The sequence below is a fragment of the Mobula hypostoma genome, chromosome 23 (assembly GCF_963921235.1).
Source record: "Mobula hypostoma chromosome 23, sMobHyp1.1, whole genome shotgun sequence".
Lineage (NCBI taxonomy): Eukaryota > Metazoa > Chordata > Chondrichthyes > Myliobatiformes > Myliobatidae > Mobula > Mobula hypostoma.
This window is the reverse complement of record NC_086119.1, coordinates 28,374,510-28,401,120: the sequence shown is the minus strand read 5'-3', so window position 1 is coordinate 28,401,120 and position 26,611 is coordinate 28,374,510. Positions and strand designations below refer to the sequence as shown.

At 39.8% G+C, this 26,611-nt stretch overlaps 1 protein-coding gene across 1 annotated transcript in view; it reads left to right on the top strand.

The window, feature by feature from the left end:
- Positions 1 to 26,611, top strand: part of tlcd2 (TLC domain containing 2) — a 61,806-nt gene that overhangs the window by 1,488 nt on the left and 33,707 nt on the right. Inside the window, exon 3 of the mRNA XM_063031230.1 lies at positions 16,300 to 16,382. Coding sequence (XP_062887300.1) covers positions 16,300 to 16,382 — 83 coding nt within the window. The remainder of the gene's footprint in view (positions 1 to 16,299; positions 16,383 to 26,611) is intronic.

Below are 26,611 nucleotides of genomic sequence, written 5' to 3'. Positions count from 1 at the left end.
CAACAAGTCTCTTAGCTAGTTTGTGTCCGAAAGTATAAGAATTCCGAGAATCTCCAAACGCTAGCCAGATTTTCCGGTATGACGGATGAGCTGTTCGCTTGTTGGGCGGGGAGCTGGAGAGGTATTGGTTGAGGTTTTAGGTTAATCGTTGTGTCAATTTGGTTTGATTCTGTAATTTTATGACATGTTAATTATTTTGTGTTATTCAAAAGACAAGGGCTTCACCGTCTGAGCCCGCATTTAATGGCCCAACCCTAGCTGCCTTGGAAAAAGTGGTGGTGAGCCATCTCCCTGAATCGCTGCAGTCCTTGAAGCGTGGGTATAAGACCACAAGACCTAGAAGCAGAATTCGCCCATTCAACCCGTCAGTATGCTGTGGCTGATTTGTAGTCCATATCAACCCCATTTTTCCGCCTTCTCCACTTAAACTTTGACAGCCTTACTAATTAAGAACATATCAACTTCCACTTTAAATATACCCAACTGACAGCTGTCAGTAGCACTGAATTCCAGACCCTGAAATTCTTCCTGATCTCAGTTTTAAAGGGATGCCCGTCTATTCTGAGGCTATGTCCTCTGGTCTTAGACTCCACCACTATAGGAAACATCCTTTCCACTTCCACTCTCTTTTCAATATTCAGTCGCTTTCAGTGAGATTCTTCCCCCCCCCCCACCTGCCAACCATTCTTCTAAACTTAAGTGTCCAAAACCATCAAATGTACAATGCTAACATTGCATTTGCCTTCCATATTACTAACTCAACCTGCAAGTTAACCTTTGGGGAATCCTGCACTAAAACTCTTGAGTCCCTTTGCAGATCTGATTTCTAAATTCACTTCACATATAGAAAATTGTATATCCTTTATTCCTTCTACCGAAGTGCATGACCATACAATTCCCTACACTATATCCCATCTGCCACTTTACCCATTCCAAGAATCTGTCTAAGTCCTTTTGTAGACTCCTTGCTTCCTCAACTCTGCTTGATGCTGAGAGAATCATACACAGAAGTTTTGGTGCGGGCAGCTGATAGTTGGGTGACCACCAAGAAAGATAGAATGAGCAGGTGAACAGTGCAAGATGCGCCCGTGGCTATTTCTCGCAGCAACAAGAATATCCTTAAGTATTGGGGCGTGACCTGTCGGGGCTCAGCAGCAGCAGCAGCCGCCACCAGGTCAGTGGCGTTGTGGCCAGTTCTGACACACCACAGGGGAGGCTAAAGATTGCAACAGCAATAGTGGTAGGAGACTCAATAGTTAGGGGTTCAGACAGGATACTATGGCTGCAAAAGAGATGCTAGCTGGTGTGTTGCCAACTGGGTACCAGGGTGAGGGATGTCCGGGAGCAGCTGCAGAACATTCTTAAAGAACAAAATTAATTGAGTAATTAGCTGGGATTCCCTTTGTTAATTTGGGACACTGTGCCCCTCAATTGGGGCAGGAAGCTGTTGTCAAACAGTTTCTAACTAGCATCAGTAAACATAGAAACATAAAAAATAGGTGCAGGAGTAGGCCATTTGGCCCTTTGAGCCTGCACCACCATTCAGTATGATCATGGCTGATCATCCAACTCAGAACCCTGTACCAGCCTTCCCTCCATACCCCCTGATCCCTTCAGCCACAAGGGCCATATCTAACTCCCTCTTAAATGTAGCCAATGAGCTGGACTCAACTGTTTCCTGTGGCAGAGAATTCCACAGATTCACCACTCTCTGTGTGAAGAAGTTTTTCCTAATCTCAGTTCTAAAAGGCTTCCCCTTTATCTTCAAACTGTGACCCCTCGTAACGTGCACTTGCGTGGCTGTTAGATACTTCACCGTGCTTAGAGTGAACAGTTTTTAAATAGTGTCAATTGAGTGTGTTTGTGTTCAAAAAGCAGTGAGTTTTGTCACTATTAGTTGATGAGAAATGAGCAATAAGACGATTCTGAACTGTCCTGCTCACTGTGGTTTCAAGCATTCAGGTTTGGAGGAGCCAGGAGTGAAAATGAAATGATTTCACTACTTCAGTAAGTTAGAAACTACAAAGAATTTGAAGGTATCAACAATCATCTTCAATGTTACAGTGAAAATGAAGAATTGGAGAATGCAATTGTCAAAAGCGTTATATGAAGGCAGTCCATTATCTACATTAGGTGTCTGCGCTGACTTTGTTCATTTACAGTCAATCAAAAGAACGTACCTGCATACACTGGATGAATTCTCCATCTGTAACTATTTGGAGCTAATGTATAGTTTTGTAGTCCTGTTCTGGTATTGATAGTGTTCTAATTTATTATGTTTTTCATTTAAATACAGAATTTGTTACTCTGTTAAGTGGTAGTTGGTATTTTTTATTGCTTTTAAACTATTTCCAAGCAACTTTGGCTAATTGGGGCAGCCGCTTGATTGGGCCAAAATGTACTGGTCCCAATATGTTTCAATTAACTGGAATCCAGTGTTGTGCACTCTGGCACCAGCAACATGGGTATAAAGGGGGATAAGGTCCTGTGCAGTATGGAGTATGGAGAGTCAAGAAAGAGGCTGTAAAAATGGGCCACAAAGGTAGTGATTCCTGGATTGCTCCCAGTGCCACATGTAGGCAGTGCAGGAATAGAAGGATGGAGCAGATGAATGTGTGGCCTAGGAACTGGGGCAGGGGACAGGGTTTCGGGTTCTTGGGTCATTGAAACCTTTTCTAGGGGACGGACAATCTCTACAAGTTCTATTATATTGCCATTCATCTGTAGACGTGTAGACAGCTAAATGAAACAACTCTCCTCTGGGACCAGGGTGCAAAACACATCACATACAGCGCATCACATATAGCACATTAAATAATATTAACACAATAATGGTGGCTGTCTGTTGTGCCCAATGACGACAAGAAACCTGTGCTGGAAAATTTTTAAACGGAACAGCCACTGGGGTAGTTCCACTGTCTGGATCTCAGAAATCCAGGTCCTGTGATATGAATAAGCATCACAAACTGGGGTCTTCCTTGGTTGCAGTGGATGACCATGATGGCTTCCTTGCCTTGTCTTACCCTTCGCTCTCCATGGAGAGTTGCAATACCACCTTCCTGGCCATAAGGTCCCACTGTAGATCTCGTCCGATCAGTCCGCCAGAGCTGGCTTTGCATGCTTGGACAGGTATGTCCTGAGCAACACACACAAAGTTCTGGAGGAACTCAGCAGGCCAGGCAACATCTATGGAAAAGAGTAAACAGTCAACGTTTCAGACCAAGACCCTTCATTATGACTGGAGAAAACAAGATTAGAAGTCAAAGTAAGAAGGTGGGGGGAGGGGAGGAAATACAAGATAGTAGGTGATAGGTGAAACCGAGAGAGGAGGAGGAGTGAAGTAAAGAGCTAGGAAGTCGATTGGTGAAAGATAAAGGGGTGGAGAAGGGGGATAGAAGAGGACAGAAGGCCATGGAAGAAAGGGAGGGGGAGATAGACTAAAAGGAGGTGATGGGCAGGTAAAGAGATTAGTTGAGAGAGGGGAATGATGAAGGGTTGGGACAATTACTGCATTGGAGAAATTGATGTTCATGCCATCAGGTTGGAGGCTACCATAAGCTGTTACTCCTCTAACCTGAGTGTGACCTCATCATAAGATCCCTTCGGGAGTCCAGTGAAACCCTCTCTCGCTGTTTCCCCTCTGTGATCTCTGCTGCCCTCCGAAATATTCCCTTCTAAGGCATATCTCTATCTCACCGGGGTATGAGGCTGCCAACTACCCTCGCCTGGTTTAGCCTGCCTGTCGAAGTGGTGTAATGGGATATGGCTGCAAACAGCTACTTGGAGCCACAGGTGAGAGCTGAGTGTCCAGTGGGGACCAAAGGTGAGTGAGCTGCCCCGAATGGACTCAGGTGCTATCCTTCTCTGGACACCCCATACACCCCTATTATGTTATTAGCACCATATTAATAACAGATAATAAAAAGTATTCTGTAAGTATACAAGTTGACAAAGTGCACATACCACATATAGTTAAATATGCAACAGTATAATGCTACGGGAGCTGTCATAAATAATGTGCACTGGTGGTTGCAGGGTGTTCAGTAGTCTCACTGCCCGGGGGAGAAGCTGTTACCCAGACTAACAGTCCTTGTTCTTATGCTGCAGTACCTTCTGCCTGATGGTAGGTAGTCATAAAGTTTGTGGGACTGATAGGAGGGGCCACTACAAGAGGGGCAAGTTGCACCTTAAGTGGAGGGGGACCAATATGTTGGCTGGTTTGCTACCTGGGAGAGTTTAAACCAGTTTGGCAGGGGGATGGGACCACAGCACCATAGAACTCAAAAAAAAAAGTTCCATCACTCTGATGGGATTATACTACAGACCTTGCAATAGTCACTGGGATATTGAAGAACAGATATGCAGGCCGATCATGCACTCACAAGGAGATCATACAGGCTTCTTGCAGCGGCTGGATTGGTGATCACGGTAAATGTAATGAAGTTGAAGCTTGTGACTAATTATTCAAATTGTAAGTGTTAAGTAACAACTGCCCTTTTTAAAATTGTCTTACTCTTGTTTTGATAAAAGTGATTACTTGGAATGATAAATGGCAGTCAGGGCAAAGAGTTTGACAGCTGTTTATGTTGAATGTTTTGGGAAAAGAGGTTGTGCAACAATACGTTGATTTCCATCACTTTTCCTTTGACATTTATTCATTTTTGGGATCTGGGTGTCACTGGCATTGATAGCCCATCCTTGACAAGGTAGCCGTGAGCTGACATTGAGCTACTGCAGTCCTTCTGGTGAGATTATTACCACTGGACTATGGATAATGATCTAGACCCAGTGATAATGAAGGAACAGCAAACAATTTCCGAACCAGGAAGAATACAAACTTTTGGAAGGGAACGTGCAGATAGTTGTGTTCCTGTGCAACTGCCCTTGTGCAACTCAATCACAGATTTGGAAAGTACTGTTAGAGTAGCCTAGGTAGTAACTGCAATGCATTTTATGGTTAATAGAGACACTGCAGTCCTGCTTGCCAGAGGTAAAGGAAGCTACTCTTGGTGAATCAAGCAGACTGATTTGTCCCAGATAGTGTCAAGCATCTTGAAGGTTTTTGAGGAAGTACTCATCCAGACATATAGAAAATATTCCATCGAACTCTTGTGCCTTGTAGGTATCAGGGAACTTGCACAAAATGCCTGAGGAACTCAGTAAGACAGGCAGCAACTGTGGAAAGGAATAAACAGTCGACGTTCCAGGACCCTTCAGTATTTTGAGCATGTTTCGCTGGATTTCCAGCATCTGCAGAATCTCTTGTGTTGTAGATACCATAGAAGATAGAACAGTACAGCACAGGATCAGACCTTTTGGCCTACAGTGTTGTGCCAAACCAATTAAAGTATAATCAAATGACCAACTAAACTAATCTCTGCCTACACAATGAACATACCCTTCCCTTCTCTTCACATTCATGTGCATCTCTAAACATCTCTTATAAGTCCCTAATGTATCTGCCTCTACCACCTCCCCAGGCAGTGCATTCCAGGCATCCACTACTGTCTATGTTTTTAAAAAAAACTTGTCCCTCACATCTCCTTTGAAATTACCCCTTCTCACCTTAAATGCATGCGCTTTAGTTTTAGACATATCAAGCCTAGGAACAAGATACTGTCTATCTACTCTATCTATGTCTCTCATAATCTTATAATCTGCTATCAGATCTTCCTTCAATTTCTGCTGCTGCAGGAAAAAACAACTCAAGTTTGTCCAACCTCTTGTTGTAGCACATGCCCTGTAATCCAGGCAGCAACCTGGTAAACCTCTTCTGTAGCCTCTCCAAAGCCTCGACATCCTTCCTATAATGGGGCGACCAGAACTGTATGTAATACTCCAGATGCAGCCTAACTAGAGTTTTATACAGCTGCAAAATAACTTCCTGACTTTTGAACTCAGTGCCTTGATTAATAAAGACAAGCATGTCATATGCCGCCTTAACCACTCTATCAACCTGTGTAGCCACTTTCAAGAAGCTGTGAACTTGGACCCTAAGATCCCTCTGCTCATCAACACTGTTAAGGGTCTTGCCCTTAACAGTGTACTGTCTCTGTATATTTGAATATCAGGCGAGTTTTGAAGCCCTCCATTGTTCAGGGTCAAACATGGATGTTGTATCCCAGCTGATCATAGTCATAGTCATAGTCATACTTCATTGATCCCGGGGGAAATTGGTTTTCGTTACAGTTCCACCATAAATAATTAAATAGTAATAAAACCATAAATAGTTAAATAGTAATATGTAAATTATGCCAGGAAATAAGTCCAGGACCAGCCTATTGGCTCAGGGTGTCTGACCCTCCAAGGGAGGAGTTGTAAAGTTTGATGGCCACAGGCAGGAATGACCTCCTATGATGCTCTATGTTGCACCTCGGTGGAATGAGTCTCTGGCTGAATGTACTCATGTGCCCAACCAGTCCATTATGTAGTGGATGGGAGACATTGTCCAAGATGGCATGCAACTTGGACAACATCTTCTTGTGATATGCAGGCCAGTATGCAGACCAGAGCAGTACGATATGGAGAGCAAGCTGTTGCCCATGTAACATCCTACACTGTCCATGCAGCTGATGAATCTAAAACCATAGCAAAGACTGATATAGTTTGGCTCCAGCAGCATTGCAGGAGTTGACAGTCAGCATAAAACTCAATGTAGGGCTTTCTTAGGGACTCCAGATCTGGATTTTTCCTTGGCGTTTACTCCTGAAGCCTGCCCTATGTGTATGGCCGTAAGGTAGTGAAAGTTTGCGATCAGAGTTTTCCTTTTAGATGAGCTGCCAACCACTGCTGATGAGTCCCATCTGTGTGAATTGGATGGTTTTAAGGCGCCAGTGACCTGCCTTTGTCCGATTTCCTGTCAGAAACAGTTCCACCGGGCTTAGTAGCTAAGCCACACGTGAAGGCCAGGAGCTGGACTTGGTTGTCAGAGGCTATTTGAGATGCATGCCATTAGAGCACTTAATAAATAGTAGGAGCTTATCCCCACTACCATCCCCGGCTATAACAACCTTAATGAACTAAAGTGAGTTACTCACTACATTATACCCTATTCTCTAAATCTGCTGTTGAAACCATGACATTTATGTCAATGGTTATGTTCCATTTCTGGACTGCTTCATTTGCTGAGGAGTTGTGAATGTTTCTGAATATTGTGTAATCTTTACAAGACATCTGCACTTCTGACCTTGTATTGCAAAGAAGGACATTAAAGCAACGAGTTGTTGAGACCAAGAACATTGCCTTGAGGAAGTCCTGTAGTGACATCTTGGGACTGGAATGATGGCTCTCAAAGTAGCACTATCTTCTTTTATGCAAGATTTAACTCCAAGTGTTGCAATGTTTTCCTTTGATATCTATTATCTTCAGCTTTGATAGGCCTCTCTGATGCTGTAGTCAGTCAAATGTCAATGTCAAGAACACTCAAGGGTTTACCTTCACCAGTCCCACACAACATCTCTTCCTAACTCCATCTTCTGCTTCTCCCTTGCAATTTGCAGTAAATCATCAGATGTACATTTTAACCATTGTAACATTGACTTTAGCTTTGCCTATAGTGGAGTTTAATGCGTATTCTTACCCTCTAGATATATTTGGAAGATTTATAACAGAATCATCTAGCAGAGGAAATAATTATATCTTCATGTATTACTCCATATTAGTATGGTTTATGGAAATCTGAAATAAAACCTGTGGGGTACATCTAGTGTTAAATGAAATTAAATTCGGAAAGGTGGAGCAAGTGATTTGCTGCATTTCAGTTCAACAAATAGAACAATTAGCTGCCCTTTTGTCTACTTTAAAGGAAGAAGTTATGTAATTTTTCCTTCCATGGTATAATCCCTAAACATTTAGACTGCAAAACATTAGCATAGCTGCAAAAATACCAAGTGATTTCATTTGTTCCAAATTCTCTTTGTTGCCTTTCCTGAGATTTACTGAGCTATAAGATTAATCACATTTAGTTAAAAATAGATTTTTGGTTTCAAGTGCCTTTGAATAGGCAAATAAACTAGCAAATCTGAATTCTATTCAGTTTGCTACAATAAATGAGTTGCTGCCTGAAAGTAGAAAGTGGGTTGGAAACTTGGATGCCGAAAAATCTTGTAATGTTTGAAATGTTTTTTATGTATATGTCCACAGAATTGTTCCCAGATGTTTTAAATGAAATGAGTTTTTAAGAGGGCGGGTGTACTTTCATAACTTGGTTTTGAAAATCTTGTATTGGATACTTAATCAAAACGAGAACTCAGAAAGATTCTAATGCTGTATATCACTGAATTATCACATAATTTTAATTTATACATTTTACGTTGTAAAAGAAAATTGAAGTGGTAGACCAAACTGGATTTGTTTTATTTCCTAAAAATGTACTTCAGGCATAATATACACTACACATCAAGATCTTCATTCACGAGAAGTGCATTTCAGTACCTTCCCTTACAACGCCTCAATATCATTAATGTTTCATCTTTAAGCATTTTATCAGTGAAACATTTGAGAGTCTGTTACATAGGGCCCAGCTCCTCACTGTCCACTAATGGTAGGTTTCTAAGTTTCTGGTCGAGCCTTGTAATGGCTTGTCTAGGCATCAGTGCATCTCTCAGCGCATACTCCTGCAACTGGGAATATGACAGTGAACAACATTTGCTCATGATCATCTCCTCAACCTAAAAGACCAGCAACGCAGATTATTGCATCTTATACCGAGTTGATGGCTGAACGATGTCTCACCTGCAGTGTTTTATATTTAATATTTCAGTAATATTGTAAATATACTGTTTAAATAAGCATTCTTTAGTGTTTACATAATGCCTTGCAAGTTATATGTAAAAGTACTTAAATGGCAAATGTCATTAAGCCACCATGTCATAAGTACATGTCTCGCTAAAAGTAAAAATGAAGTTTAGATGCATCTCTTGAGGTCCTATTTTGTCGTCTAGTTAGTTATTCTGTTTTATAGTTACAAAACATAACAGTGGTGGTGACAAACAAGAGACAATCTGCATATGCTGGAAATCCAAGCAACACACATAATATGCTGGAGGAACTCAGCAGGCCAGGCAGCACCTATGGAAAAGAGTACAGTCGACGTTTCGGGCTGAGAGCCAAGGTGCTTCCCGGCCTGCCGAGTTCCTCCAGCATTTTCTGTGTGTTATAGTGGCGATAAGTATGTTTTAAATGAACCCAAGATGACTACCTACTTGTTGAAGTGCAATGAGACATCCAAGTTTTTAAAAAAAATCATAGCAAGTTTATTCTTTCTTCGCAAGAAGAGAAAGATGGTTGAAATTTTAAAAAGGCAGAAAATGAACAAATTCACGGGTTCATGAACAGCGAGTACTAGGTGATAATTATACATTTTTAAAAAGTAGAAGTAGTTGGCTACATTGTAAAGACAGGTGTGTTTGATTACTCTGGATTTATAAGGAGTGAACTGAGCAGTATTTTAAAGCAAATGGAATAGCCATTTGGAATGCTATAGAGTACCAGTTTTGCTTTGTGTAATAGGTGGGAAAGCATGCAGTTTGCTTAGACATTTAATTGGTCCAACAAATCCAGCTGAAATGAGCTTTGCTGATATTATGAAAGTAATGCAGGAACATTTAAACCAAAACCATTATTGATTGTAGAATGCTTTAGGTTTCATAAGCAGAATCAAAAGGAAGGGGAGCCCATTTCAGCATGTGTAGCTGAATTGAAGAGATTGTCCGAGCATTGTCAATTCATTGATGGGCTTAATGATACACTGAGAGATCATTTAATTTGTGGAATCTTACAAGAAGGCATTCAAAACTGGTTCCTAACGGAAACACAACTCACATTTAAAAAAGCCGTTGAAATCGTTATATCAATGGAAACAACAGACAGAGATCCAACTGAGTTGCAGTCAGGAATGAAAGTGACTGTGAGTAAAATTGTAATGTCTAAACAGAAACATGTCTGGCAGAACAAACTGTGTTACCATTGTGGCAGGGGCTCACATACACCAAACCAATTTAGATTTAAAGGTGAAACTTGCAGAAAATGCAACAAAGTAGGACACATACAAAGAGCATGTTGGGCAGAAAAAAATAAATGGACTGCACAGGGAAGAGAGGAGAATAAAAAGTTCCAAAAAGAACACTACTCTGCATGCTGTTAATGAAAAATAAATAATGATGAGAGACACCGGACCGGGTAACCTTGAGATTTACAATGTGAAAACTGACGATAGACCAGCAATATTGCTTACACCAAAAGTGAATGGCAAATTAATTAAAATGGAATTGTTCACTTGCTTGGTGACTTCAATCATTTCACAAAATGAGTTTGAGCAGCATTTTAAAGATACTGAACTGAAGCCTGCAGATATCCAGCTTGTTACTTGTTACATACGCCTGTTAGGGTGCATTCTGCAATTACCTTATAAGGTAACGGTAGCCTTCAGCCGGGAGCAGATGTCATCAAGTTGTTCCCAGCCTTCACCGAGTGTTTCGACCCTTAACCACGAACTTGTACTGGAGAAAAGATAACTCCTGTTAGAGTGACATTTGTAACAGTGAAATATAACAACAAGCAAGCTACATTGGGTTTGTATGTGGTAAAAACAGAAGTGCCATCATTGTGGGAATGTGAGTGGCTAGACAACTACAACTTGATTGGAGATCCATCCATGATTTGCTTGCTACATCCCCTGCAATAGAATCAACTGAAAGTGTATTAAGAAAGGTACTGGATGATGCCATAGCAGTGTTCAAGGATGGCATTGGAAAACACAAAGATACCAAGGGTAAAATAGTATTAAATGAAAATGCCACACCCAAGTTTTGAAAAGCCTGCCTGCTTCCTTATACCATCCATGATTAAGCAGCCAATGAGTTAAATTGCATGGAGGCTGAAGGAATTCTTTGCAAGATTGAGTGGAGCCCATGGGCATTACCAGTAGCCAAGAAGAAAGGATCTGTGGTAATTATAATGGCACCATCAACCTAGTACTGAAAATAGATCAATACCCTTTGCAAACCTTTCTGGAGGAAAACACTTCAACAAACTGGACTTAGCTGAGGCCTACCTACAGCTGGAAATGGAAAAAGAGTCTTAAATGTTTCTCACCGTAAACACTCACTGATCTTCAACCATTAGTGTCCATTTTCAATCCACAGAAGGGTGTTCCATTAACAGCAGAAGCATGAATGCAGAGATTAGCTCTTGGCAGTCACAACTGCAAGACCGAATTCGAGAGGATGACTAATCATAAAAATGCTGATGGATTGTCCTATTTACCCTTGGAAAATGAAATGCCTGAAAAATTTACAAAAGAGGATATTCTTCTTGATATACTCTCTCTAATGCCAATTGAAAGTCTTCCTATTATGGCAGAGATGATCCAGAGGGAAACCAGAAAAGACCCCATACTGTCGCAGGTCTACACGGCAACTGAAAGTGGCTGGGAAGTACAACAGAAACTCCAGTTCACCCTTTTTACCAGTACTGGGATGAACTTCCCCTTGATGGAGGTTGCCTTATGTGGGGAATGGTGCTCATCCAGATGTAGTCAAAATGAAAGAGTTGGCTTGAATTTTTTTTTGGTGGTCTGAGATAGATCAGAAGATTGAGCAGCTTAACATGCACTGTTTGGGATTGCAACACATCCAGAAGATGCCAAGAGCGGTATCTCTTCATCCCTGGGAATGGCCTGCATTGCCCTGGCAGAGGATTCATGTCGATTTTGCTGGACTACTCGTGGGCACAAATTTCTTGGTAGCAGTGGATACAGCTATAAAGTGACCAGAAGTCTTCCCAATAGCATCAACTAGAGCCTTGCACACTGTTGATGTGTTGAGAAGTGTCTTCCCAAGGATTGGTGTTCTAGAACACTTAGTCAGTGACAATGGACCGCAGTTTATTGTGGAGATTTTCAGTCATTCCTGAAAATAGATGGAATCAGACATATTACATCTGCAATGTACCACAAATGGCTTGGTGGCAAGGTTTGTCCAGAGTCTAAAGAACACACCACGAGCAATGTCAGTTGAATACACTACACTGTCACTGAATCTGAAGCTCGTTATTTTCCTCCTTGCATTTTGCATTACCGCACACTCCACAACCAGCAACTCACCGAATAGGCTGTTCTTGGGTCGTCCCTTGTGTTCACACTTGGGTCTCCTCAAACCCAATCTCAGAAGAAGTATGCAGTACCAACAGCTGAGACAAATTGAAGGCTCCTCAAACAAAGAGTTTCGCTATTTCACTGCAAACAACAGGAATTCTGCAGATACTGGAAATTCAAGCAACACACATCAAAGTTGCTGGTGAACGCAGCAGGCCAGGCAGCATCTCTAGGAAGAGGTACACTCGACGTTTCAGGCCGAGACCCTTCGTCAGGACTAACTGAAGGAAGAGTTAGTAAGAGATTTGAAAGTGGGAGGGGGAGGGGGAGATGCAAAATAATAGGAGAAGACAGGAGGGGGAGGGATGGAGCCAAGAGCTGGACAGGTGATTGGCAAAGGGGATATGAGAGGATCATGGGACAGGAGGCCCGGGGAGAAAGAAAAGTTGGGGGGGAACCCAGAGGATGGGTAAGGGGTATAGTCAGAGGGACAGAGGGAGAAAAAGGAGAGTGAGAGAAAGAATGTGTGTATAAAAATAAATAACGGATGGGGTATGAGGGGGAGGTGGGGCATCAGCGGAAGTTAGAGAAGTCAATGTTCATGCCATCAGGTTGGAGGCTACCCAAACGGAATATAAGGTGTTGTTCCTCCAACCTGAGTGTGGTTTCATCTTTACAGTAGAGAAGGCCATGGATAGACATGTCAGAATGGGAGTGGGATGTGGAATTAAAATGTGTGGCCACCGGGAGATCCTGCTTTCTCTGGCGGACAGAGCGTAGGTGTTCTGCAAAGCGGTCCAATATTGCGTCCGGTGCTCCTGATGTGGCCTTCTATATATTGGCGAGACCCAACGCAGACTGGGAGACCGCTTTGCTGAACACCTACTCTCTGTCCGCCAGAGAAAGCAGGATCTCCCAGTGGCCACACATTTTAATTCCACATCCCATTCCCATTCTGACATGTCTATCCACAGCCTCCTCTACTGTAAAAATAAAGCCACACTCACGTTGGAGGAACAACACCTTATATTCCGTCTGGGTAGCCTCCAACCTGATGGCATGAACATTGACTTCTCTAACTTCTGCTAATGCCCTACCTCCCCCTCATACCCCATCCGTTATTTATTTTTATACACACATTCTTTCTCTCACTCTCCTTTTTCTCCCTCTGTCCCTCTGACTATACCCCTTACCCATCCTCTGGGTTCCCCCCCAACTTTTCTTTCTCCCCGGGCCTCCTGTCCCATGATCCTCTCATATCCCCTTTGCCAATCACCTGTCCAGCTCTTGGCTCCATCCCTCCCCCTCCTGTCTTCTCCTATCATTTTGGATCTCCCCCTCCCCCTCCCACTTTCAAATCTCTTACTAACTCTTCCTTCAGTTAGTCCTGACGAAGAGTCTCAGCCTGAAACGTCGACTGTACCTCTTCCTAGAGATGCTGCCTGGCCTGCTGCGTTCACCAGCAACTTTGATGTGTGTCGCTACTTCACGCCTGGACAAGCAGTCCTAGTTAGGGAATACAGAGGTGATCAAAGTGGGTACTCAGAAAGATTAAGAACAGAACTAGACCACTCTCCTACACAATGGAGGTTGCGTCTGATGTCATCTGGAGACAACGCATTGGAAGAGGCCCCAGAACCTGAGATTGTTTCACAACCACAAGTCTCACCTTCCAAGCAGAGTGACCCCGTTTGTCAGGAAAGACATTATCCCACAAGAGTAAGACATCCTCCACAGTGATTAAATCCTTTGGTCTGACTGGGATCATTTAAAAGTTGTTATGCTGTGGATGGATATATTGTAGTTGTATTATATTGTATACTGTGTAGGTACGTTAAGATGCATTTCAATATTGAGTTAGAGCTCATAACTAAGCAGGAAGGAGTGTTGTCTATTTAATATTTCAGTAATATTGTAAACATATTGTTTGATAAAGCATTATTTGTTGCTTACATAATACATTGTGGGTTATACAATATATTGATTAAAATAGGAAGATGTTCGGAAACATAAGAGTACTTAACTTTGTATTAGCTGAATCATGTTAAGTGTTATTTGGTAACTGGAAAGTCGTAATAAACAGTACTGTGCAGAAATCTTGGGCACCCAAGCTATCTATATCTAATAAGTAAATACATACATGTAAGACTTTTGCACAGTAATGTATTAACATGAAGCTCTTTCTTAGATGGGTGTTTGTGAAGTTATCTCTGGTGCCTTGCAAAGTTATCCCCTCATCTTATGTGATGGATGGAGACAGATTGTTGGGTCATTTTCATACTCTTATGCAACTTTGCTGCATTGCTTACATTACAACTGTGAACAGCCTTCTAATAAGGCTCCATTAGATGGAAGGGTTTCTTTTTCATGATAGTGGTGTAAAAGGCACTATGAAGGTTATTACTGTGTTTTGCAAATAGTGTACATGCAGTGTCATGATTTTGGAAGATGTACATTAATTCTTTTCAATGTATAATTATTCTGTTAAATGCAACTATTTCATAATGTTAAACATTTTGAAATTACTTAATTGAGTATTACAGAAATATATATTAATTATTCATCTACAAATGACTGGTGCATTTTGACACTTTAGGTAATGGAAGTTCACAAAACACTACAAAAAATTTGAGATGGAGTAAACATTTGGCCTGATGCAATTTATAAGAGAAAATGTAAATAAATAAGCACCAATTTTGTTTTCAAACTCTCATTTTTGCACAAATGACATATCTTTGCATTACAGATGATCATAATATGGATCATTTTCTAGGAGCACAACCCTTCCTGTAATGTAGAGAAAGCTTGTACTGTGATCCTCATTATTAGAGCCCATTTAATATTGTCATTGGAAAAATCATGTAACACTGGACAGTATGTTTATACCTACATTTTTTCACAACATTTTTTCATTCTTTCCAATGTTGTAAAATACATCTTTTCGCCATTAAAGTAAGAAATGCAATCATTCTACGGGCTGAAGGGGAAAGATTACTAGAAATTTTAGGTAGTCCAAAGATAGCAGTAATAGGGTGAGGAGAGATATCTATATTTAATACCTTAGAAATAATATTAAAAATATCTCTCCAAAAAGTTTCCAAAGTAGGGCAAGACCAAAACATATGAGTTAAAGAGGCTATCTGCCCCGAACATCTATCACAGAAAGGATTAATATGCGAGTAAAAACGCGCTAACTTATCTTTGGACATATGTGCTCTATGAACCACTTTAAATTGAATTAGGGAATGTTTAGCACAAATAGAGGAAGTATTAACTAATTGTAAAATCTGCCCCCAATCATCAGCTTAATGCTCCAACTACCTTTTTTTGGTTTTCTCAGACGATTTTATGTTTGAATTTGGAGAAAATTAGAAGTAACCTTTATGATTCTTCATTTAAATTTGAACAGATTTGGGGACCTTTTATTCGATATTTTCATTTAATGTAATATTTACCCTTGTTTTTTTTTCACTGTTTTTAATGGAGGTCGGGATTGAGGACGTGATTTTAAGTTTAACTCTGTTTGGTTTCAAGTTAGCCCATTGCTTTGCCTTGCTTTTAGTTAGTTGCACGGTGGGTTTTTTTTGGGGTTTTTTTTTTCTTTTTTTCCATTGATATATATAAAATTTAGTATACTATTATGTTATCTTGGTTTCTTATGTTTAAATTACATTGTTTGTAGTATTTTTTTTGGTATTGATACCTTTTGGAATTTTATTATACTTTAACATTGTATTAATGTTTATATGGCTTACCTTTTTTGTATACTTACTCAATAAAAAGATTTTAAAAAAAACATTTTTTCATTCTTGAATAACTTTGTTTAACTGGTCACAGAAAATTTGTGGATGCTAATAATGTCAAGAGTCTTTGATGAAAGCTGTGCCTGAAATATTCCAAACATGAACAATACTTGTTTCATTGAGAATGAAGTTAGATTAGATTAGATTTAACTTTATTGTCATTGTGCCGAGTACAGATACAAAGCCGATGAAATGCATTTAGCATCTGACCAGAAACGCAAAGAATAGTGTTATTTACAAAATAACTGCAAATTTAATGAAGTGCTACAGCACACAAATATAAAAGTACTGAGACAGTACAATACGAGTGCAATACTGCTTAGTGCTGTGAGCATTGTACTGGGGAGAGCTCTAGGCAAAGAGGTACAACCTATAAACTTATTTTTATATTTTGATTCATAGGTTATTTCCTCCATGATTTCACGGACATGCTGTGGAATCAGAAATTACAACATTCCTGGGAGCTTCTTTTCCATCATGCTGTGGTAAGATACTTCTTCACATGTTTACAGTCACTTGAAGTCGGCTCAGTACACTGCATCAGATCTTGCCTGCATAGGTACCTTGATCTGTTTTTTTTAATGACTGCAGCATTAGTAGTGTTTTCCAACCCAGAATGAACCATGATCTCATTTATTTAGTATCCTTTCACCTGCTGTGTTCACTGATGCCCAGCTGTGCCCCAAGCTGCTGTTTAGGAAGTTGTTTATCTGGATATGGGATGACTGCTTTATACACGTGTAGGTGTGATTTTTTTTTTCTCTTGTTTTCCCTCCATGAAAAGAAGCTGAAATCAGGAAATGTTATTTTCTTAGTTTTACGGTTGATTTCTGGAAATTATTGAAAATCTGTATTCCAATAATATATTCACATCTATAGAATTTAATTGTTTGAATGTATAACAGAACTTATTGTATAATTTCTTGCAAGATAGAAGGAGGCCACTTGACCTATAAAGTCAATGCAGGGCCTTGGAACGATGCAATTTCCAGCACTTATTTCTCTTTAGCTATTTTTTTTCCTCATGGACCCATCAAGTTCTTACTCACCTATACCGGGGTTAGTTTACAAAGCTAGTCAGCATGCCTTTAAGATGTGGAAAGAAACTAGAGCCCCAGGGAAAATCTACATGATGTTAAGTAGAACATGCAAGTTGCACCTTAGGACATAGGAGTGGAGTTTGGGCATTCTCTCCATCAGGTCTGCTATGCCATTCGACCATGGCTGATTTATATTCCCTCTACCTAAAGAACTTCCTCCTCATCTCTGTACCACAGGGACGTCCTTCTATTCTGATGCTCTGCCCTCTGGTCTTAGATTCTCCCACTATTGGAAACATCCGCTCCATCTAGGCCCTTCCATATTCAATATGGTTAAATGAGAAACACCACTAAGTACAGACCCAGAGGCACCAATGCTCTTCCCACATTAATTCTTCATTCCCAGAATCTCTCTCATGAACCTCCTCTGGACCTCCTCCAATACCATCATACCTTTTTCTAAATATGGGGCCAAAAACTGCTCACAACACTCCGAATGCAATCTGACCAATTCCTTCTAAACCCCCATCATTAATTTTATTCGTAAACACGAGGAATTCTGCAGATGCTGGAAATTCAAGCAACACACATCAAAGTTGATTGGCAAAAGGGATATGAGAGGATCATGGGCCTCCTGTACCTCTTCCTAGAGATGGTGCCTGGCCTGCTGCGTTCACCAGCAACTTTGATGTGTGTTGCATTCATTAATTTTATTTCCTAGTCCTCTCAGAATGAATGCTAACATTGCATTTTCCTTCCCTACTACCAACTCAACCTGCACTAGGACCCTCAAGTTATTTTGCACCTCTGATTTCAGAATCGGCTCCCTGTTTTCGAAGAGCCTTTATTCCATTTGCCAAAGTGCACTTCCCTGTAGTGTATTCTATCTGCTATTTTGCCCACTCTCCTAATCTGTCCAAGCCCTTCTACAGACTCCCTGTTTCTTCAAAACTGCCTGCTCCTCCACCTACCTTTGTATTATCTGCAAATTTGACCACAAAACCATCAATTCCGTCATCCATATCATTAACATATAATGTGAAAAGTAGCTGACCCAACAGCATCCCCTGCAGAACAATATTAGTCACCGATAGCCAACCAGAAAAGGCTCCTCTTGCCTCCTCTCAGTCAGCTATCCATGTTAGTATCTTTCTTGTAATACCATGGGCTCTTATCTAGTTTAGCAGCCTCATATGTGGCACCTTATCAAAGGTCTTCTGAATATCCAACTAAGCAATATCCACTAACTCTCCTTTGTCTACCCTGCATGTTATTTCCGCAAAAAGTTCCAACAGATTTTATTAGGCAAGATTTCTCCTTAAGGAAACCATGCTGACTTCAGCCTATTTTATTGTGTTCCTCCAACAACCCCAAAACCTCATCCTTAATAATGATCTATAATATCTTGCCAACCACCAAAGTCAGCTTAACTAGCCAATAATTTAAGGCCTTTTACTTCCCTCTGTTAAAGCGTCAATGAATAACTTTATTTGCCATATACATTTCCTTTTATTAGGAACTTGCTAGGTGTATTAAAAAACAACACTCAACAATTATAAAGAAATATATAGAAGTACTTAGAGGATAAAGTACAGATATGGAATAAAATGTGCATAAACACAGTACGCAAATACCAGCAATGTAAACAACATTATTAAAAAGTGGAATGATATTTGCAATTTTCAAATATTCTAGAACTCTTCCAGAATCTAGTGCTTCTTGTAAGATTGCTACTAAATGCCTGCACAGTCTCTTCAGTTACCTCTTTTAGAATCTAGACATAGACAATACTGGAGATCAGGGCTGAACCTAGATCACAGAAACGGTGAGGTAGATACAGCAGTTACCGCCTCATGGTGGAAAGGGTATGTAATTGGAAGTAGATATGAATCTTAAAGGCATTTGTTTATAGTTCCAAATAAGATGGTTAAATTACACATGAATGGTCATGGAGTCAAATACATTTAATGTGGGGTAAGAACAATAGGTTCTGTATGTATTCAGATAGGACCATGGGTTTCCTTCAGGGAACTGCTCTGGAAACCTACCTATAATGTTTAATATATTAACCATTATATCGTAACCTATCTATTCATCTGAGATTATTGATAACCTGTTAGTAATTAATAAACAGTGTAATTGAGAGTATAAGCTAACAACAAGTTAATGGCAGATTAAATTAATTGTATTAAATTAAAGAAAACCTGGGAAAAATGGATTCCATTTTAATTAAATGTGAACTGAAAAATATAATGGTTTCAGAATAAATGATGGAAAACTAGGAACATCTGAAGTCCAAAGGGATATAAGTATATGCATACAAAGATCACTTAAACATAATACTCCAGACCAATAATAATCAAAATTTAATGGAATGCTAGTCTTTTGGTCCGTAAAGCAAGGATATGTCAAATGAAACTTTGCTACAACTAGGTATGGCAATGGTTGGATCTCATCTAGAAAATGTGCACAGCTGTCAGGGTTATAATTTAGATAGTCCTTTAAAATAGCAGGGCAAAGATTCACTTTGATGTTTCCATGGTTTCTGTCAGGATCTGAAACATAAACTGTTTTCCGCAGACTATATAAAGTTATGTGGTATTGAATATTTCTGGATTTCAAAAAGTTTATAGGGTGTCGGGGGATATCTAGTACAAGCCATTGTGGGGGAATCAGTTCTTCATACAAATAGTGGTAGCAGGATGGAACTTCCTTCCATAAGCAACAGATGTTAGTTCAATTATTTGAAAATAAAATATTAGTAGTAGTTTGTCTTAGAAAAGTATACAAAGATATAAAGCAAAGGCAGAATGTTAGAGTTAAAATGGAAATCTACAGTGATCTCATTCAACATGTAACATAAGTGCACCTCATGTGTAATGAGCATGTTGCTAGACACTAGTTTTCTGCTTAGAGATAGCTAGAAATAAATCTTCCTTGCTTCTGTGGCACTTCATTATCCTCTGCTTACTCCTGATCTTTTCCTTGCATTTTCGTTTTTCAATCAATTGAAAAACTGCATTGTAGACAACCTCAGAAAATGGCTGGGAAAAGTAAGAGTTTATTTTAATACTCAAGGGGAGAACATCTTTTTTTGTTAAAATTATGCTCTTTTAAAAAATACGGTAGAATAGAGTGTTAAATCAAAGGACATGATTTCAAGAGGTGTACAAAAGGCCAAGACAACAAAATTTACATAAATAAGATTCTGAATTAGCTTCCTTTGAATAAATGTTGTTGAGACTTTTGCGAATATGGGCATGTGACTGCACTGGTAATGAACAAATCTTCCATTAAATCACTTCTATGAACTAAATTTAGGCATTCCAGTGCAAAAAAAAAGTATCTACCAAAAACATGAGAATTTGATTTATTAGATTGATTGAAAAACATTCAGAAATAGAGCTATGCAAGATTCTTTTGCTTTACTTGAAAGGTACTTCTAACCCTTTTGGAAGTCTATCTAGAAGAATGTCATATAGTGTGTCTGAGACTTAATTAGAGCTTCAATTTTCAACTTTTCAAATATGGTTCTGCCTAATTGGCTTCTGTGAACAAACCATTCTGCTCTTCATGGTAGTTCTATACAGGGTTTTGTATTATCTATATTGTATTAGTGGACTTATAGTAAAATTTGAAACCCTTCAGAGCAATTGAGATCATTCTTTGAAGTTTTATGATCCTTAAAGAACATGGCTATCATACTCTTGAAATTGGTGATTGGGCTACATTGAGAATCCAGTCATTTTATATTACTGTCTCTGAATACCAAGGACCAAATGAGCTGACCCTCCACATTCAACAAGTTGCCAGTTAACTGACTGTCAATTTTTTTTTTTGTTTAGATCTTTTAAGTAACTATGGTATTTAAAGCTATTATAGATGATCTTAAAATGTTTAAACATCAAAAAACAGGAATTAAATGACATTTGAAAATACTGAAAAATAGTTAAGAATAGTAAAATAGAGTAAAATCAGTACAAGCTCTCTTTAAGACCATAGATTCTCAGGATAAAAATAATGTTTCTAAAATTATTGTAATTGCTGATTTTTTTTTTGGAATTATAGAATAACACATCCCAGAAGGAGGACATTGTAGCTCATGCTGTCAGTCAGTATTTGTGTAGAACCATATGTGATTTTGTGTGTGTGTACATGTGCAGAGGGGAGTGTACCATGGGAGAAAGGAAAGAAAGAGGGGCATTAGAGTGAAGTGATGGGCTGGTGAGCAGAAGAAAAGGGGTGGAAGGGGAATGGGAAAAGAGAGAAGGGGAGGAGGAGGAGAAATTACTGTAAGTTTGAGAAATGGATGTTCATGCCATTAGGTTGGAGGCTACCCAGATGGAATATGGGTTGTTGCTCCTCATTGTGGCATTAGTGGAGGATGTGAACTGACATGTCGGAATGGGAATGGGAAATAGAATTAAAATGGGTGGCCCCTGGTAAAACATACTCTTTTAGGTAGATGGAGAAAAGGTGCTTGATGAAGGTCTCCCAGTCTAAGTTGGATCTCACCAATGTAGAGGAGGTCGCACTGGGAGCACCAGATACATTAGACAAGCCTGACAAACTCGTAGGTGAAGTGTTGCCTGACCTGGAATGACTGTTCAGGGTTCTGGATGCTGGTGAGGGTTGTGGTCCAAATGAAAGGTTTTACAGAAGGCACAAATGGAAAGAGATGTCAAACAACTCCAGAAAGAAGGTCCATTCAACCTCTCTGTACATCATTTGTAAAAGTAGAATAGTTTATGCCTTAGCTTTTTAAATGACTGAAAATTGAAAATGTGTATATCAAAACTACAACAAGTTAATTTGACCCTTTTTTAATTGTATGAAACCTGGCAGAATATAAATATAAGGAAGATAATGCAGTATGAAGGTCATGAAAGATCCGCCCACTCAATTCAGGAACCGTTTGCCCCATTCCCATCAGGGAGGAGACTACTCACATCCACGCTAGGACTATCAGTCACAAACTCAGTTACTTTCCCCAAGCAGGAAGGCTGTTCAACACCTCCACCCATTAACCCACCCCTCCACACCCCCAACCACCACTACTTTATCATTTCCTGTCAGAGTCAGCTTATGTACAGACACTCCTGTGCCTAGCATCACTTTATAGATGTACAATCTATGTATATAAACTATGTTATTAATTTATAATTCTTTTTTTTTCTTTTTATCATTGTGTTCTTTATCTTATTGTGTTTTATTTTGTGCTGCACTGGATCTGGAGTAACAATGATTTTGTTCTCTTTTACACAATCTTGAATAATATTGTAAAAGCATTGTGCAAGTGAATAACAGTAAAACATATTACTTCCAAACTGAGTTCAGGAATTAATGACTGAATTTTGTAAGGGGATTCCCAAGCAGGAATTTCATTGTACAAAAAGAAGTAAAGAGCCAAAAGTTGTTTTGTGGAATTCCCATTAAAATTGGGGAGGGAATCAGGGAAGCCTTGTGAATTTTTATTTTGTGTTTATTATTTATCAGCAGTCACTGGGGTATTCCTGCTACAGTGATTTATGTCAGATAGTAAAGCTAACTTGAAAGGGAAAATGAGCCTGAAGTGATTACGTTCCCTTTGTAGTATCTAATAATGAAAACATTACATTAAAATAATGTCAACCTACTTAGTATTTCACAACATCTGTTCAGAAGTAAAAGTCTGCTGGCCAAATGTAATGAAATATATTACAAATGAAAGTGGTAGGTATTCCCCATTGGCAAATGTTGAGAGTGTCTGTATATAGATTTCCAAAATGAAGATTTGTGATGCGCTCACATACTGTTTAAGATCATTTGTTAAACAAAGGTTTGTAGTATGATAAAATTTGTAACTTGGGCAAATGTGGGAAATCCAAATTCCAGTCTGAGGCCTGGCTGGGGGCAACTGTTGAATAATTCCAAGTTTGCAGGAATGCTTAAGTCATAAATTATTTCGCCTATCCTGCTTTGCAATCCAGAACATGCTCATGGATTTGATTGTGAGTTATATGGAAATTGGCAGTGTATTTTTCCTGCTGCCTCCTCTTATACAACAGTAGGTGTGATTTATATCCATGAACCTGCCAAAATTAAGCATGTACTCAGAAAAGCATAACCCATTAAGTACAAGGATTGTATAGTGGAAATCACTGCACTTTTTAAAACAATAAAATGTGATTCATTCAAATAGTTATTTGCATTTCAAAATTACCCTTATAAAAAGTTTTTGGTAATTACTCAGTCCTCAGGAAGTTTTGATTGATAATATATTCAACATTTAGTCAAGTAACATGTATATTCTGTTCATACCCCAAAAGTGTTAAAAGCATTAGATATTTCTCCTCACTGTTGTTCTTTGATCAGAGCAACAGATTACATTACCGCTCCCTGACCTAATACAATTGCTTCATTCTCACAGGAAAATACAGGTCTGACATGGAGTTCCCATTAGGCAGCTTAGTGGATTTTGTGCATGTTCGTATGAAACATCAGCCAAGTTGGAAGTTTTCTATCTAATGCAATACCAAGAAATCTTTATTTATTCCATTTCCAATGAAACAAATACTTTACTGTATTTTTCAGCTGTTTGCAATCAGTATAAATGAATACTTTTTTTTAAAGAGGAGTAGCAAGCCATTCAAGCCCTTTAAACTTCTTCCACCAAAAAACACAATCCTGGCTGATTATCTCTTTGAATACCTGCTGTACCTCATCCTTGAATATACACTCAGGTACCTCCTGCGTCTAATAAAGTGACCACTGATTGTACAGGATGTTCATGGTCTTCTGCTACTCTAGCCCATCCAAGTTAAGGTTCAATGTGTCAATGTGTTGTACATTCAGACATGCTCTTCTGCATACCAGGGTTGTAGTACATGGTTATTTGAGTTATTGTTGCCTTTCTGTCAGCTTGAACCCAAGCTGGCTATTCTCTTCTGACCACTCTCATTAACCAGGCGTTTTTTGCCCACAGAACTGCCACTCACTGGATTTTTTTTTTGTTTTTTGCACCATTCTCTGTAGGTTCTAGCATCTCTCTAGTGACTGCTGTGTGTGAAATCCTAGTCACTTAGATCGCACTTCTTCCTCATTCTGATGTTTGATCTGAACAACAACTGAACTCCTCGACTACGTCTGCATTGAGTTGCTACCACATAATTGGCTGATTAGATATTTGCATTAATGAGCAGATGTACATGTGTGCCTAATAACGTGGCCACAGGGTGTATATATTAAGATATTAAGAGTAGGAGTAAGCCTTTCAGCCCTTTTGACTTGCTTCACCCACCGACACAATCCTGACAGATCATATATTTGAATATCTGCTGTACCTCCTCCTTAACCATACTTAACCAATTGGTCTCCACTGCTGAGCACTTCACAGGTCACAGCTCTTTCGATAGAAACATTTATCCTCATTTTGTTTATAAATGACTTGTAGGTCTCCATTGCAACATTAGTAAAGTTGCCTTGCTGCAATTGCACCAAGCCTAAGTTTGCTGCAACTGCCCAAGTTTGCCAAGCTAATTCCTGAAATGGCAGGGCTGGCACATATTAATCATTTAGGCCTGTAGGCATTAGAATATAGAGGACATGACCCCAAGTTCTGAACTCTCCGGCATCAGAAAAGTCTTACACAGGATCAATATACAGTCTGCTTTCCTGAAGGCTTGCTGCTTTCAGCAATTGATGTACAAAAACATCCAGGTCTTGTGTCTTCCTTTCTCCAGTCTTATTACCATTCACTATTGTTTCTAGAAACGTCTTTATCAGTCTATCAAAGGCAAAGCCCTCTCCATCATTTTGCGCATTTACAAGGAGCGCTGCCACAAGAAAGCAGCATCCATCATCAAGGACCCCCCCCCCCCCGTCATCCAGACCATGCTCTCTTCTTGTTTACTATCATTGGCAGGAGGTACAAGAACCTTAGGTCCCACAGCACCAGGTTCAGGAACATTTATTACCCTCCATCAGGCTCCTGAACCAGTGTGGATAACTTCACTCACCTCAATACTAAACTGTCTCCACAACCTATAGATTTCATGTTCAAGGACACTACAACTGAGTTATTTATTTACTTATTTATTATTATTTGCACAAATTTGTCTTCTTTTGTACATTGGTTGTTTGTCAGTTTTTGTTGTTTATAGTTTTCATAAATTATACTGGATTTCTTTTTCTGCAAATGCCTGCAAGAAAATGAATCTCAAGTTAGTATATGGTGACATGAATTTACTTTGAACTTTGAAAGTGGATCAAGGCACATTTTTTCACATTAACCTGTATTTACTCATTCATCCAACTTGTCTGAATCGTAATGGAACCTCTTTGCATTCTTGTATCTCACATTACTCACCACCCATCCCACACCCATTTTGTATAATTTGCACATTACATTCAGTTCCCTCGTTCAAATGATTGATGTATATTGTGACTAGCCCAAGCACCAAACCCTGTGGCACCCCCACTAATCTGTGCCTGCCATCTGCACGGCATTTTTGCTAACACTATAATTTGCATTCTTTTATTGCTTTTCCCTTTGTACTACTTCAGTATACAAATGCATGAAATTATCTGATCTGATGGCACACAAAACAAAGTTTGTCACTATACCTCAATGTAGCATTGTAGCAACAAACCAATAATAACATCTTGTTTACAATATCTTTCAGTCAACAAGTCCTTGGCCTCTACCAATGTAGTATCAATCTCATGAGCTTCAATTTTTTATACTAGCTCTAGTGTGGGACATTATCAAAAATCTTGTGAGCATCTACAATATGTTGAAGACAGTGCCATCTGCAATTTCTACTTTGGTTACCTCTAGTCATTACATTATGATTTTTTTCATTTGGGAACAAGTGGTTGGCATATGTCTGTCTCAGAGGACAATGGGTGACAATCACCATCAGCACAAGCCTGGGCGGAAGGGATGGAGATCCTGAGATGCCCAGTCATCAAGAGCCCTCTCTCGGCCTCAGCAGTGTAGTCCAAAGGAAAGCTTATGAAGCAATACGTTTGGCACCATCTTGGCTGCAGGAGCTGCCAGAAGGATGTTCAATGACATCCAGCCGTCTTAGGCCACCGGACTTGCTGTCTGGGTTTACTCCCGTAGCATTTGTCTCTCATGGGGCTTGCCCACAAGGCAGTGGGGCTATTTACCCATAGCCAGGAAACTGGTTCATGAGCACCAGGGCGTGTCCACGCACTGGTGGGCCTGCGTGCTACGTGTGCAGGGGCCAGATGTTCTGCCTATCCTCTGTAGGAACAAGTACATCACAATAATAACTACTCTTCTTTTATTATTTTGGTGACTAGTAAGAATGTATAAAATTTGCACATTCTCGGAAACTTGGGATCTTTTGAATAGTTATCACTGGACAAATGCAGCAACCAGTTTGCATTCAGGAGAGCTACATAGATTAAAATAAATGTTATTTCCTTTTCTCAGTTACTTTGTCTCCACTACATCTGATCCCAGGATGAGGTTTTTCTTTCCAGGACATCAGAGATCAAGCACCTTCACTCCATCTGCTAAAAGCAGAACTTCCTGGTGGCCAAACATTTTAATTCCTTTCCCCATTCCTGTTCCGACATGTCGGTCCATGGCCCCCTGTTCTGCCATGATGAGGCCACTCTCAGGGGTGATGGAGGGGCAACAACTTGTACTCCATCCAGGTAGC